The sequence below is a fragment of the Montipora capricornis genome, chromosome 3, assembly GCF_036669925.1.
Source record: "Montipora capricornis isolate CH-2021 chromosome 3, ASM3666992v2, whole genome shotgun sequence".
In the NCBI taxonomy this organism is placed as follows: Eukaryota; Metazoa; Cnidaria; class Anthozoa; order Scleractinia; family Acroporidae; genus Montipora; species Montipora capricornis.
Genome location: NC_090885.1, coordinates 41,829,025 through 41,843,703, shown reverse-complemented (window position 1 = coordinate 41,843,703; position 14,679 = coordinate 41,829,025). Strand labels below are relative to the sequence as shown.

Below are 14,679 nucleotides of genomic sequence, written 5' to 3'. Positions count from 1 at the left end.
TCCAGGCTATTCACGGCCACATTTTTAAATTCTGGCGCGTAAAATCGCAATCACTGGGCGGCGAACGGACCTGAGTTAGATGGAACACGTTTTTCACCCGATGGAAATTTCCACCGACATTTCCGGAATTTTTTTGTAAATGGAAAACGCCCACCTTCTTGTTTGTCCTCCCAAATTTTGCATAAGCATTGTTTCCAGTTTCCCTTGGGACTCACAATGGCTTCAAGAGAAAACAAAAACAATGCTAATGGAAACTTTGGAGTGACAAACGAAGAGTATTACGGCATTTTCGAAAGTGGACTATTCATTACGACTCCAGGTGAAAGGGATGGGTATATTAAGGTTAAGAATTTAACATTTCGGAACCTGCTGTTATTTATACAACGAGTACATTAATTAATTTTCTTCAACATATTCTCATGTCATTTTCTTAATTAATCTTAACAATTATTTTCATATTTCATTTTTTTATAGGAGCAGCAAATTAAAAATCTTAGATGAAGACAATTACACAGTATTGACCAGTGAAATGTAGTTTTTTACACTGCAGTTTCGTAATCTTCAGCGGCTATGATTTGAAGGTGCTCTTGAGCTGAAAACAATAAATCGAACATATTAACCGTGCAATAGTTGCTTGAACACGATACAGTGTATACAGTGTATGGCCAATCGCCAAGCCTTTGGGATTGGCAATTGTTTTGAATAACGTCACGGATTCGTCCCCTCATATGGCAGTTAAACCCTGGCCAAACTATCGAACAAAGTTGGATTCAACAATCCAACTTTGTTCGACTGTTTGGCCGCCCATGTTGGAAGATGTCCGTCCAACATTTTTTGTTCGATCAAGTGTTGGATGGAGCTTGCTTTTGATCAAAGAGTGCGACCAACAACAGACCATTTTTTACAGTTGTGTGCTTAGTTACCTGGCTTGTGAATGAAAGTGAGGCTGGAGTTGACCTTGCTTTGATAGAAACCTCACTGCTTTTCTTATGTTAATGATGTTGTTGTCATGCTAATAAGTAGGAATTTACATAAGAAAAGCTGTGAGGTTTGTATCAAAGCAAGGTCAACTCAAGCCTCACTTTCATTCAAAGGCCAGGTAACTAAGCACACAACTGTAAATGGTCCATAATTCTGCTCGACGCAACAATGTTGCAGTGTTTTGCCGCTCTTCCAACAAAGTTGTGTCCTGAATCAAGCCACGTCCGCGCTGATCGCTATTTTATTCTCAAGCCTGGGCTCCTAGCATTATTTGCAACAAAGATGGCGGACAAGGACAGCCAGAAACCTTGATCAGCGAGTATCAAGCAAGGCCATGTCTTTGGGACACTTTTAGTCCCCTTAATCACTATCGCTCTGTTTGGAGATTTCTGGTTCAATAGCGTTTACAATTTCTGCAAATTGATCCGAACTCACTACTCATCTACTACTCGCGGATGTATCTTGCAGTGAACATACCATTTTCTACAAGTTCTCTTAACCATTTTTGGTTTTCCTCGTTTGAATCCATCATTTCCGTCCTCAAACAGCTCCAGTAGCACAAACACTACGAGCGGTTTTCGTTTCAGTGTTAGCGCCATACTTATTCTTTGATTGCACCTGAAGTCTCGGCGGGAATGTTGGTGGAAAGAACAATAAACATATTTTCCGCAGTCTCTTGGGAATTTGACTATATTATCATGCAAAACGTAAGCCACATTTTTCTATTGTTTTGGCACCAACATGGCCGTCTGATCACGTGATTGCAATCAAAGAATAAATTTAGAGCTGAATGAATGTTTCATCAAGCAATGTTGGATAGTGTTTTGCCACTACCTCAACATTTACATCCAACAATGTTGCATGTGGAATCCAACTTTGTTCGATAGTTTGGCCAGGCTTTAGCCTACATCGTACAGAGAAAAACAAGTAAGCCGTAAAACTCACTCCTGTTTCTTAAACGGTGATTTTTCTGCCATAAAACTTCAAATATGATAACGTTATTTTTTCTTCAACAGTGCAATGACAACATTCAGTATGGCGTATTTAAAGGAAAGCAAAGAATGATACTTTTCTACGGAACGAGGTAGTCGGCCGTCATGCAATGAGCCACTTGATAGCAGATTAATTTGTGGCATTAAAATATTATTAAGGTTCTATAATGTGCTGCTTAAAGTCACCTATCAGCCTTCTATCCACGCCACATCATTTGCAAACTTAATGCCAAAAAGGGTCTTGTAAGAGATGTGGGAGCTGGATCGGGGCGATTAAGCATAATAACTCACTTTCAAGATATTTTGCGAGCTCCTTATCTTGAGCTTTCAAAGCTTGAATTCTTGGCGTGTTTCCCTTCAGGTGAAAGAAATAAAACAACACCTGAGCCACGTAAACAAAACAAGCACGAAACCACCCAGACTTACCGTCGCAAAACAAGTCCGCGCTATGGTCATAGCGGGGGGACATATTCACTTGACAGCCTCCCTTCAGTTGGGTTTCTAAACGCGTTGTGTTATTGAATTGCTTCTTAAAAACAAACAGTGACAAGCTGCATGCTTTGCACACTACGTTGTAAGAATATCTTGTTTAATTTGACTACATTTGAACTCTGAAAGTGGGAATTGAAATGGAAACAGCTGTAAAAACTGAGAAACGGTACCTACCGAAGTCAAGACACTCACTTTATCTAAGACATACTACTCTACGACTCACATCATAGTCTGTCCTTGTGAGTGACGCGCCGGCTTGAACCAAAAGGGAACAAATTGTGCGCCGTTCGTAAAAAGCGGCTTTGTGAAGGGCGGTTTGACCTCTGAAAAAAGAAGTGAAATAAGAATCAGTTTGTACAAAAGAAGAAAGGAGAGAAAACTCTTAACTTGACATTATAGGGCTAAGATACGGCAAAGAAATACCAAAACAAGTGACCTGCTAGAAGGCCAAAAATGATACTTTTCTGATCTTTTAAACCGGGGAAAGTGAGTACAAAAGGACACCGTAGATACACTGGTTAAAATGTGGCTTACGGAAATGTAGGTCCAGTTCATCGCAAGACAATTGTGGTTAGTTATACTGTGCGCTGTATGCCAAACGCGAGGGAAAAATAGGGAAGCGTTACAGGGGTACTTCTAACTGAGGTCTTTGTGGAACTATCTGTGTCATTTTGTATTTTTTGTTCGCCTTCCTTTTTCCCGTCCACCTGTCGCAAGTATCTCGTAAGTATTGAACTAACTGCATGTTTCGAAGTGAACGCTAGCAGAGTTACCACGGATACCTTTCCAACTCAACCAGCTTTCAGGCACCTTTTGTCACGATCCGGCATATGTTGGTGGTGAGTTCAGTAACGAAAAAAAAAATCACTTGCCTCTCTTCTTCTACGAGGTCTAAAACGCAACGAGGAACTGTGGAAAAAAAACATGCGTTGATTGATGTAAATAAATGAAAACTCTTTTGCTTGTAATTAATTTACTAAAATCAACCAGAAAAGACGTTTCTAGACAGACTAAGCAGTAATCATCAAACCATAAATCAAAAGAACCTGGAGGAGAAACGCCATTCGAAATTCAGTCACTGAAACGAGTATAGCAAACCTGCGTCCTTATCGACTTGGCAACGCAGGAATGCTGAGACAACATCCAAGTGCTAACAAAAGAAGATGAATCTACGCATTGCACTGAGACTGGACTATTCAGATCCAAAACCGTAGTTCATTGACAGAGTATCCAGACAACTGTTCTGTCTGCACTCCAAAAATGCACCAAATTAGATTTTTAAAAAAAGATGCAGGTCCAATTTTTACATCCAACACGAAGTGTCCCATTAAGTCAAAGCATTTGCTACCTATTTCCAACAATAAGTTGAGGGGAGAGGTTAGCGTCATTTTTAGCTTTCGATAAATACAGCTGTTTATTCTTAGTTGAGGAGCAGCATTTGGCAGACATTTTTGTGACATTAATTGTCTGTATTCTGAGACACGAGTGATGTTGAAGTTGAGGAAAAGAGCAAGAGGACACTTTGTAACGCTTACTGAAATCTGCATGCATATAATTAGGGTCAATCCTGGACACATTTGGTGTTCTAAAGGGCAAAGGTCTGGCTCCCGTTTTACAAGAGCACAAATGATTAGACCTTTCGATATATTAAAATTCAGTCCAAAACAAAAGACATCATCTCGAAGCTCTAGAGAATAAATATCAGGATTTGTATGAGTTTATTCCCCAGAGCCTCGCGATGATGCCTCATGTTTTGGACTGAATTTTAAAATATCGAAATTGGTCTATTTAACCATTTCTTGCAAAGGTTTGTGAGAAAAAAACAAAGAGAGCTGGGGACCCTTTTTCTTTTCCATTTTCCTTTTATTAATTATCTGCCACTATTTTAAGGATATTATTTAAGGTAAATACCATTAGATATGATGTATCTGACAACTTCCTTGTGGCCATGACGCGAGGCGTAATGCAGTGGTCTCCAGCCCCTGTGGTCTCCAGCTGATAAACTTGTTCCACTTCGGTGCAACTCAATCACCTAAACAAAATAACACAAAGCAGCCCAACGGTGTTAAGTGAAACTATGATATTTTTGAATTTCAAGTCCGCGCTTTGTATAGGTGTCACCTTTTCCAGTCCATTATGCAGTCATTAAGCTCCCCCTCCCCCCACCAACTCTCTTAAAAGTAAGATTATTTTTCGTTTCTTAACCAATAACACTCTCGCTATGTAGCGTTGTCGTTGCTTTAACTCCATATTGTGGTGATTGTATGAATGATTTGTTGAAAGAATCGCAACAGAGTATCCTTTCTTACTGGTATATTTGCAAATCATGAGGAACACGCATTTCGTGTTTACGAAAACGTGCATTATAGATCTTCGCCGTCATTTACCGGCGTAGAATTCAACCTTGCTCGCTAACTCGCGATGTTTAAAATAGATTGCCCAAAAAACAAAAAACAAAACCACTCTGACAACCCATGCTCTGTTATAAATATTTTGATATCGAGGCTAAATATACATTATCATACAAATTTAGTATTTATGAAGTTCGACTCATGAAAAGTCCGACGTTTATCCCAGACTCGATCTTTACACGTTCTATCCGTCTGAGGCAAACGTGTGGGTCGATCCAAAGACAGTTCGTCGAACTTAATCGGGTCAAACGTCGATTTTATCACGAATTTGATTGGTGCTATATAGTTCGTCTCATGTAAAGTTCGACGTTTGACCTGGGCCTTAAATCCTTAAACGATGATGCCTGACATCGTTACATCCGGCTGTATTATAGCCCCTTTCCTACCAATTATAGTTGATTAACAGAGGTGCCTTTTTAATTTCTCGACCAGAACAATTCCGCAACAGTACCGTGCTCTTACCGTATCTAGTTCGCCACTCTTGGAAGCTTCAATCATGGCTTCGAAAAATAAAAGAACGTAAAAATTAAGTAGGAAAACTTCGAAATAATGTCCAATCTTTCAATTTCTACTGGTAAAATGAAGTGAATGAAACTTCTCGACAAATTTTCATACAAACGCCCTTAGCAACAAAGTTAAAAAAACAACAACAACTTTAAAACTAAAATATTCACCATGTTCATTGCGCTTCATAATTTCATTCTTAACCCTGCAATAAAGAAAAGGTGCAAATTCTACAATATAGCAGAACAAAAGTCATTTTGTCCGAGGACGTGGACTCTTCTGAGCTTTTTCACTTGAAACAGCTGTAACGGTCTGAGCCAATGCCCACAATGGAGTTGTCACAAATACGCAAAACACTATAAGAACTACTTCTAGCATATACTTTAAGTACAGTCGCGTGTAACACACATCTTTGACTAAATAGTAGTGAATGTGTGTGGCTCCCTGATAAGTGAGCGGTGGATGTGTACAGTTTTATTGTTGGGAACACCATCAAAGTGAAATAAGCACTTAAGCAAATGCAAAAAAGCTCAAATAGCATCCAGGCCTGAAAGGACTTCGTTACACTCCATTATTAACAACATTTCTCCTCCGCTCATCATCAATGAGCATTTCAGTTAATACTTAAGCAATAGAGGACTTTTTGCATGTATACATGGCATCATCTAAACACGAGGGGGAAATGGGAGAATTCGAGATACAAACCCTAGACGTAGTCGAGGGAAGTGTCGAGAATTTTCCTAACTCCCCGAGTGTTTAGATGAGGCTATGTAATCATGGCGGCCAGACATAAACGAGTTCTTTTAAGTGCTGTTTTGGAAAATAGCCAAGGAAAGAAGAAGGCAACGGCAGTTGCGCAGTATTGCCATAAGCATCCTACTGATCAGGAAAAGGTTTTTTTAATCGCCTGCTTATCCGTAACACTTGTCTGAAATATCATCGCAGTTGTCGTCGTCTTCCCTGGAATCAAGGTTTGGACAACATATGATGATGTGCGATTGAAGAAAACATTCCAAGCATGTAGAGCAACCTTTCCGTATGTTATTAACACGACTTTTAAACGGACATCGTTGCAGAAATTCCTGTTCCTCCAGAATATAGATTAGCAAGTTGTCTCTACAGACGGGGCAATGGAGATTACCTTTACACAGCTGCGGAATTATTCAGTGGCCTTGGAGTGAAAACAGTATACTAACTTGTATCCGTCTTCGTTGGACAGATACAACGGTCTAGGACGAATTAATTTCACCAGACGAATCAAATCGGTTTTATAGACATCGCCGGACTGACGAATATAATTGAGTCGATTAACTTCGTCTGAATTAAATGCGACGACTATTCGACGTCTTAACTAGGCCTAACTCAGCAATGCAACAATCATGCTAAAATTAAAGACGTACTGCGGTACTCATTAAACTTTGCAATTCGCACGAATGAAAAACCAGAAATTTGCATTGGTCTTGTATGCCAAGCACATCTCGGAGTGTTCACTTACCAAATAGCATCCGCTTCATCCAACTCTGGAGAGGGTAACCTGAACTCTTTGCTAAGAAGAGCAAAAAATAAAAGTTCTCCTGTAATTATGCTGAGCAGTTTTAACATCGGCGTTCCAACAGAACCTTGAATCGCGCAAATAAAAGCCCCTCTACGGATCTCACTAATGATTTTGGTGCAACAGGAAGGAGTATTCTGTTCTTGTTGTCAACAGTGAACTAAAACAACTTTAAAGAAAGAAACTAAACAATTAAAACCAGTACCAAAAATTAACATTCAAAAAATAGGCACGCATTGCGTATGTGTGGTAGTGCAGTAACAGCGCTTTATTCCATAACTGTCAACTGTGCTGTGTTTTGTTTTCCAGGAGATTCAAGTTGTTTTGGGTAATATGCTGCTATAATAGTGCACGATATTGTTTTGATACCGTATATCACTATATTGCCATGGTAGATGTCTTAGGTAAATAGCCCCCCTGAGAAGAACCGTGGTTACTAGTAAAATACTAAACCCAGAAAGATTGAAAAAAATAAAAGGGGAATGGAGAAACATTGTCTTCAAGGCTGACATGTTGATCATTTTCAAGTTCCCTTGCAAGCCTCTGATAGCTTTCCAAGACAAAACTTTACTGAAGCTAATTGCTGTCCGGTGGGGTTAGTATTTGGATGGGTGACCTCAAAATATACGACTTTCTGTCAGAAACAAAAAGACCGAAAATTCCATTTTGACGCTCAAAAAATACAAACTACGCAAGGTGGTGATTTTGTTAGCCGGCTTTATGCAGAACAAATATTGATGAAAATATTGATATACAGTTTTTAGGAAGAGCAGAAGGAAGTTTTCAGGAAGTGTCGATCGACAATAAATTATCTTGCCATCAACAAGAAACTTTGCGACATGAAAACAACATACATTTTTAATCGCAAATATAAAAAGTTACCATCAGCGAAAAACATTTTGGGAGATTTTTGCTACATTCAATTTTTCGGTTGTACTTTTGGCTGCACAAGTAAATTGCAAAATCAAAAGTAACGTCGAATTCAGCGGCCGCCATGATCAAGTTACCTTGCGTGTTTACAAACAACTCGCGAAAAAAAGGATGCATCTGAGTCAAAATGAAGGCAAGGCACCGGGGTTTTGTTTTAGTTAATTCGCTTTTTTTTCTTTCAAGTGTTATAAAGTTTGACAACAAATGTGCAAATTCAACAAAGATCACAATCGCCCAACTCTTGAGGTTGACCATTGTTTCAACAAAGTCAAAAATTTACTCTCGTAGATCAGGTTATTTATCACCAGGTAATTCCATCGTTTTGGAAAAAGCAGCTGCTTTATTATTCGTCACAAATTCTTGCCGATTTTGGGGCTCATTTGTCGAAACTCAAGCACGTTTCCACAGACCTGTTTATTTTCCTGAGTTATGCACGCGCTGCGGGCCTATTGCCACCACGGACTTACACTCTTATACTCTTACAACCCGGTGACATAACGTGTAGTGCACTTACACACATATACAAGGGCGTTTGATACTCCGATTTGTAGAAATAAACATAATATCCAGTAGGTGGTATACTGAAGTACACGGCAAATCTAAGCTGAGTGAAGAATCGAAGCCTGAATACAGCTACTAAACTTATCCAAGGTATTTTGCGCAATGTTTTGCTTTGTGAGACGTTTTTCTTGACATACATGTAGTGATTGTTTTTGTCAGACAGTAAATAAAGGCTAACAGATACCTTCGTTTCGCGTTAGCGAAAAAGGATCGCTGGGGTTAGTTTTTAGCGAAGCATAACCTTGAATGTTTGAGACGACTCGAGGACATGACCACCAACAAAACCCAAAGATTGATCGTTTACCTGGCAAAGGGCGTCATATTGGCACTTTCTACAATATCTTCCACGCTCTCCGGAGGACTGGATCCAACAGAAGTATTTTGCCGAGAGGGTGGAGGTAAGGTAATCGCTGAGCGGTTGCCATTCAGTAATGATGGCCTGGAAAGAGCATATCCAGGAACAGAAAGCGGTCTCTTGAGCTGAACAGGACCTTTACCGCCGCACGTGTTGTTTGGTTGTGTTCTACAAGAAAGGCGTAACGCGAATACAATCAGTCACAGGTCTGCGATTTTACTGCGTGAACGCCACACAAAACACCAGTAAAGCTCACGTTTACATTCAAAGATTGCAATGGGTTGAGTGGATGAAAGCCGCAAAGCTAGTCACAAACGGCCTACAAGGAAATCATAAGCTACGAACCTTTTGTTGTGTTTTTTACGAATATAAGTAAGATGTTACACACAAGTTTCATTATGTTCAGTCGAACACTGAACCCTGTTAAATATAGTAAAATAAATAAGCAATCGATGAAACAATGAACCGTAAACACTTACTAATGGAGGGGATGTAGTTTTTGACTCAAACGCCTTTGGAAGCCCCCAGTTGACAGAGTAAATTCTGTCTGACGTTAGACAGCGTAATATCTGTCAAGTCTCGCACCCAGGGGTCATTGGGTTAATTAACGAGATTTCAGTTAGGTGTTGTACCACCTTAGAAAGAAAACAGTGATCATCACCAGAGCCAGGACAATCAAATGGACCAATCAAAACTCAAATGCAATAATTTTGGAGAATCATTCAACACGCCTGCATACTGCGAGTCAAGCAGTTTCGTGTAACTGTCACAAAGTTTCACAGTAAATGCAATCCTAACCCAAACTGCAATCGAACAGCTTGGATTTAAGGGAACACTTTGTGACGCCTATGTAGAGTTGCGACATGAATGATGTGTTTTGCTTGGGGTTGACTGGTTGAGACATTCGAATGGAAACTTGGGCAAATAGTCGAGCAAGAGGGTACAAAGCCAGACCAAATGTGCAGATTCCTAATGCTTCAGCACACCACGAGCAGTTCCTTTCAACCCTGAGAAGGCTGGTAAGACTTACGAGAGAAGCACCCAATCAACCTCTGCCCCTGGCTTTGCACGGCCTTATGCGTCCCATGGCGCAAAAAGGACTGATGATGATGGCTTTACACGGCAGTATCCGATAACCGGTCACTTTTGACGACCTACCCCCTTCACCCCAAATGGACGCTACAATCCTGAAGAAAACCGACCATAAATAAAACGACAACAATGTCCCCTCCCGCACCCAACCCCGCCCCACCCAAGGCAATCTTGTTCAGGACCAATTACCCAGCCGCGTCTCAACATTGTCTTGGGGCGGGGAGGGTTTGGTGGAGACGGAATTTTGAGGTCTGCGTGATGCAACTAAAGTTTTTTTACATGTGGATGAGGAAGTTCACAATGTCTAAACAATTTTCTCCAGGATTGCAGACGCAGATCTAGTCTCGGGAAGTCAAATAGCGAAACAGCAAGAAAAACCTTAAAATAATTTGGCTTTTTAGTTGTTTAATTAGTTTTGTCTTTCACGTTTTGTTTTCGCAATAAAACAGGAAACTTGTCAAATAAACCTATTTAAACGGTCAAGCTCTAACGAATCACAGTTGTAGATCAACCGAGCTAGCAAAGGCAATCATGAATGGGTTTGAATTATGTTTTGCAGCACACGGGATTGTCTCTAAGTAAAGATTAACATCGAAAAAATACATCGCAAATGGTTCCTTACTTTAGCTTGTCGTCTTTTAGGTCGACAATAAAGATCCCATCTTCTAGAATATCCACCACATTGTAGATTTTCTCCTGAAGAAAAAGGATAGACAAAATAACATGACATGCGATTGCGGAAGATTAGTGTAGGTAATCGCATAATTTCTAGTGCGATTTGGAATAAATACACACGACTAAATGTTTTTCAAAGACGTACAAAATTCGGGCGAGTGCAATTTGTAGTCTCTGAAAAAAATTACAAGTGCTTATATATTTCGAATTGCACGAGAAAAATCTTGTGATTACTTATTAATAATCACCCTGCTAGCAGAGCCTTTCTATACTCGACGAGAAAGAAAGGACTCTGCAGAAATCGTGTTAAGTCCTTGTTGAGTATGCGCAAGTCCTTGCTTGCTATTGCAGACAGTTTCAATCCACGGCCAAGTCTCGATCGCACTCCTAGACGCTATATTGATTTTCGTACTGAAGGCTCGATTTTGGCCTTCGCCTTGTCAAAAATATGATGCGCGCGCTGCCTAAACAGGTTTGACCGGAGTGACTAGCCCAGAAACTTGGGCTGCAGCGACTTACTGAAAAGACTTGACACGATTTCTGCAGAGCCTCTCTTGCTCGCCCTCTACTGACTTTTAGAGAGGCTCTGCTCGCAGGGTGATTAACAATATACGTGAAAAAATTCCAGATGGTCAATCACGCAAAAACTGCGCCATGAGTTGCCCCATCCAGTGCTCGCATTTGATTGACTATCAATGCAAAAAATTTCAACTTTCTGCACTACTTCACTTTTCTGCACTCTGTTTGGGATTAATTGACGTGCTCTAAGCCAACCAACGCGCTGAATTTTTTTCGTGTATATTATTAAGAACACAACAGCATACCTGAGCTACGTCCACGCGATAAACTCGGTCAGGGTAAGTGGCTATGAGAAAACAAGAATGAAGACTTTCAAATAGGATGTTCTCACATTTTTAACGAACAGCTTCTTAGCTGTTTGAAAGAAATTACCTAAGATCAAGGCTTACAAAAGCTGATGGTTTAAGGAGGCTCGAAAGGGTTTCCAGCTGCGCACGCGTGCGTAAGCCACACACGCAATTCTAAAAGTTGCTCGCGTCGGCTCACGATTCAAAATGGGTCCCCGGAAACAAATACCGCTGATTTCTCTCACCTTTCTTCTAATTCTTATATATATGGAATATAAACAGACATCTCCTATTCAGAAAAAACCACGAAAATTTGGCATGTACCTTCATTCGCGCACAGACTCGAATCAGTTTTCCTGATTTTGCAACTTTACTCGTATATATCTCTGCTTCCGGACTGCAAATGTTTTCATTGTTTTGCATGTTAGTTTATATCAATTTAAAACGTTTGTCTTTGAAATTTAAAAAAAAATTCCGCTGTTGAAAAAAAATTTAGAAATGTTTCAAAAAAACTGATGTTTCGGATAAACTGGCCTACAGATTTTGATAAATTTTAAAAACCCTAGGCAGCTCGGGCCTTAGGCTAAAAATGTCACGTCGGGTGCTTTCAGAAGTATGTCCGCTACTTTATGTCGAAACATGTCTTGTAAAAAATTTCAAAATGTTGTTTTATTTCTTCAAGTCACAAACAATGTGTTGAGTCCATTACCCTAGATTAAGAATCTGGTATCATGTTTGTCCCCATCAGCGTCAGAAAAGTGTCTTTTTTTAAACCAAGTTTTGCGGGAAAGTAAACAAAAGACCAAATCGACTAACCCAATTTATATCTCCCCGGGATTTAACTTTTTTTAGCAGTCTAAATTCCCATGAGTATTTCCTTTGTATCTAGTCTGCCAGAAACCTATAAATTGTTCAATAGAAAATGAAATGGCACTATAAAAAGTATGAACTAAGAAAATGATTCCTTTGTTGTCGTGCGTTTGCCAGAATAGTTCGAAAATATCCCGACTGTTTCTTTCGGTTTTGTGGTTTTGCGATTGCTGGTCACGCGTGACTAACACCCGAACTCATTTGGATTTTTAACTCAAGCTCGCCAACGAAATTCGAATCGGTTGGCAGAGGTCCCTTCCTCTTCCCGATTTATCTTGGAAGATCGAAGGGTCTCTGCTCGCAGGGTAAGATTCTTTGTGTATTGTATTTGCATTATAATGTAGCATTCACATTTAATGATAGGGACATACCTGGAACAAAATGATGTATTCCCAAAGGGTTTGAATGGGGTAAAATTTCTCGCGAAAATAGGTTTAAAAATAGGCAGTTTTTCGGACCCTGATGGGGACTCTTGATAAAACTCATTTGACAATATAAGACATACGTACCACGGTGAAAAAGCGAATTAAACCACAGATAAGGATCAAAATATACTTACTGTCCAAAAAGCACCAATCATCTGACAGGGGCGCTTTCTAAATAGGCCCAAACAAAAGACGCAATTACAGTGCAAACTGAACCACGACAAACAGTAACTTTCTACACAGGACCAGCATGAAATCCACAGATTGAAAGTGAAGTATCGAAGACCCGACATGCACAGTCGAAAAATAATAATCACACGATTGAAGAATGGAAGCTCATATTTTCGAGCACAAGAGCTCTTTCAATTGGGAAAGCCGTAGATTAAATAACCTTACACAAATTGAAAGGTTGGCTCTTTCATGAAAATAGGAAAAGACTATTCCACAAACTTGACCATATATGACGCCCGGTCCGGGAATCGAACTTATAATAGAAGAAGTGGAAGGCGAGTGCTCCAACAACAAGCAAGCACCCACTCAATCAAATGAAGGATTCAAAGGATGTCTAGGGACAAAAAATACAGTATTTTTCCGTATTTTTTAAATAAATAACTAATTAATAGACCCAGACAAGTGAAGGAACCCCTTGAGCAAGTGGGTCATTAAGTTCTCCTTGAGTTTCCATCTGCCTGTTCGAAGTAATCTTCAGGCACCATTTCATTCTTTTATGAAAAGACCAATTTAGGAACTATACACAGACAAAGGAAGAGAAAAAAACACAGATCACAACTTTCATACCTCGTCCTCCTCGTCCTCTCTGAACCGCTCGACCCAGGCCCTCACCTGCTCCAAGTCGGAGTCGGGCTCGATTGTTGTCGTTGCGATAAGTCTGGCTGTGTAAATTGAAAAAGAAAGATTTCATTTGCTTAAATCAAATTGGATTACATTTAAAGTTAGACAGTCGAGCAAGATAATTAACAGTCATGGCAAATTGTCGGTGACCAAACAAGTAAGTATGGTTGGTAACAGATTAAAGCAACGATTATGGGTGGCGTACAAAGCCATTCCAGAGCTACCATTATTTCAAGGTTTAAACAGACCTCTGACAGTGATTTCCGAAACCACTCTAGACATCTTTTTAGTTACATGTAACCCCCACTAATGTTAACTCTGACCAACTCACAGTCACATGTAGCAAGACTTTGCGAGTATCGATGTAAACTGAGTAGTAGTGTTTTAAATTAAATTCGAGACAGCCGAAGGAAAGTCAACTTGGAAGTGTGCAAATCACAGCGCGCGATTGCCTATACTTACATGCTTCTCTGAGTTGCGACAAATCGTAACAATGCTTGTCATATTCTCTAAATCCAACACTGTAGATCTGCAACTTTAATGGTTCAGGGCAAGTAACAGGTCTAGAAGAGAACAAAGGTGTGTTAATTACAATGGTTTCTGAACAAGGGGAAGACTCCTGAACCCAAGAGATCAAGCAAAACGCAATTGTAAAATATTACAACAATCCATGCTACTGGTTAATTGAAGACGTGAATAAAATAGAAGACGCCGATGTCAAGTAAGTTAAAAGAAAACTTTAATTTAATACAAGGTAATATAGAAGTCCGAGAATTTCTCACTTTATAGATAAGGTATCATATGGGATGAGCAGAAAGGGTGTACTCGTGTTTTACCTTTCCACGGATTCGTCGTAAAACTTCCCTGGACTAACAAGAAACAGTTACAGCCGGAGAAACATAATATGAAAAATTAAGTGCCTTTGGCACAAATAGTTTAGGGGATATCCAAAACATGACACAAGTTGTGCGCCATCGAAATCCTTTCACTGTCTTGCACCTGCTGTTTGGTTTGCCTCATTTAGTTTGCAATGGCGCAAAAAAAGTCTATTGAACGTCTATGCGATCCCTTTTTTGCAGTTCGTTGACAGCAGCTCAGTTCCAAGGGTGACCACTAGCTTA

General features: G+C 39.9%; 1 protein-coding gene across 1 annotated transcript in view; it reads right to left on the bottom strand.

The window, feature by feature from the left end:
- Positions 1–14,679, bottom strand: part of LOC138043174 (diacylglycerol kinase zeta-like) — a 47,418-nt gene that overhangs the window by 1,597 nt on the left and 31,142 nt on the right. Inside the window, exons 29-42 of the mRNA XM_068889317.1 lie at positions 14,021–14,121; positions 13,505–13,599; positions 12,841–12,877; positions 11,370–11,410; positions 10,493–10,566; positions 8,728–8,946; positions 6,876–6,926; positions 5,551–5,585; positions 5,339–5,376; positions 4,377–4,497; positions 3,338–3,374; positions 2,689–2,788; positions 2,265–2,328; positions 1–592 (exon numbers count right to left, since the gene is read on the bottom strand). The exon at positions 1–592 is cut by the window's left edge and continues 1,597 nt beyond it. Coding sequence (XP_068745418.1) covers positions 540–592; positions 2,265–2,328; positions 2,689–2,788; positions 3,338–3,374; positions 4,377–4,497; positions 5,339–5,376; positions 5,551–5,585; positions 6,876–6,926; positions 8,728–8,946; positions 10,493–10,566; positions 11,370–11,410; positions 12,841–12,877; positions 13,505–13,599; positions 14,021–14,121 — 1,066 coding nt within the window. The 3' untranslated portion in view covers positions 1–539. The remainder of the gene's footprint in view (positions 593–2,264; positions 2,329–2,688; positions 2,789–3,337; positions 3,375–4,376; positions 4,498–5,338; positions 5,377–5,550; positions 5,586–6,875; positions 6,927–8,727; positions 8,947–10,492; positions 10,567–11,369; positions 11,411–12,840; positions 12,878–13,504; positions 13,600–14,020; positions 14,122–14,679) is intronic.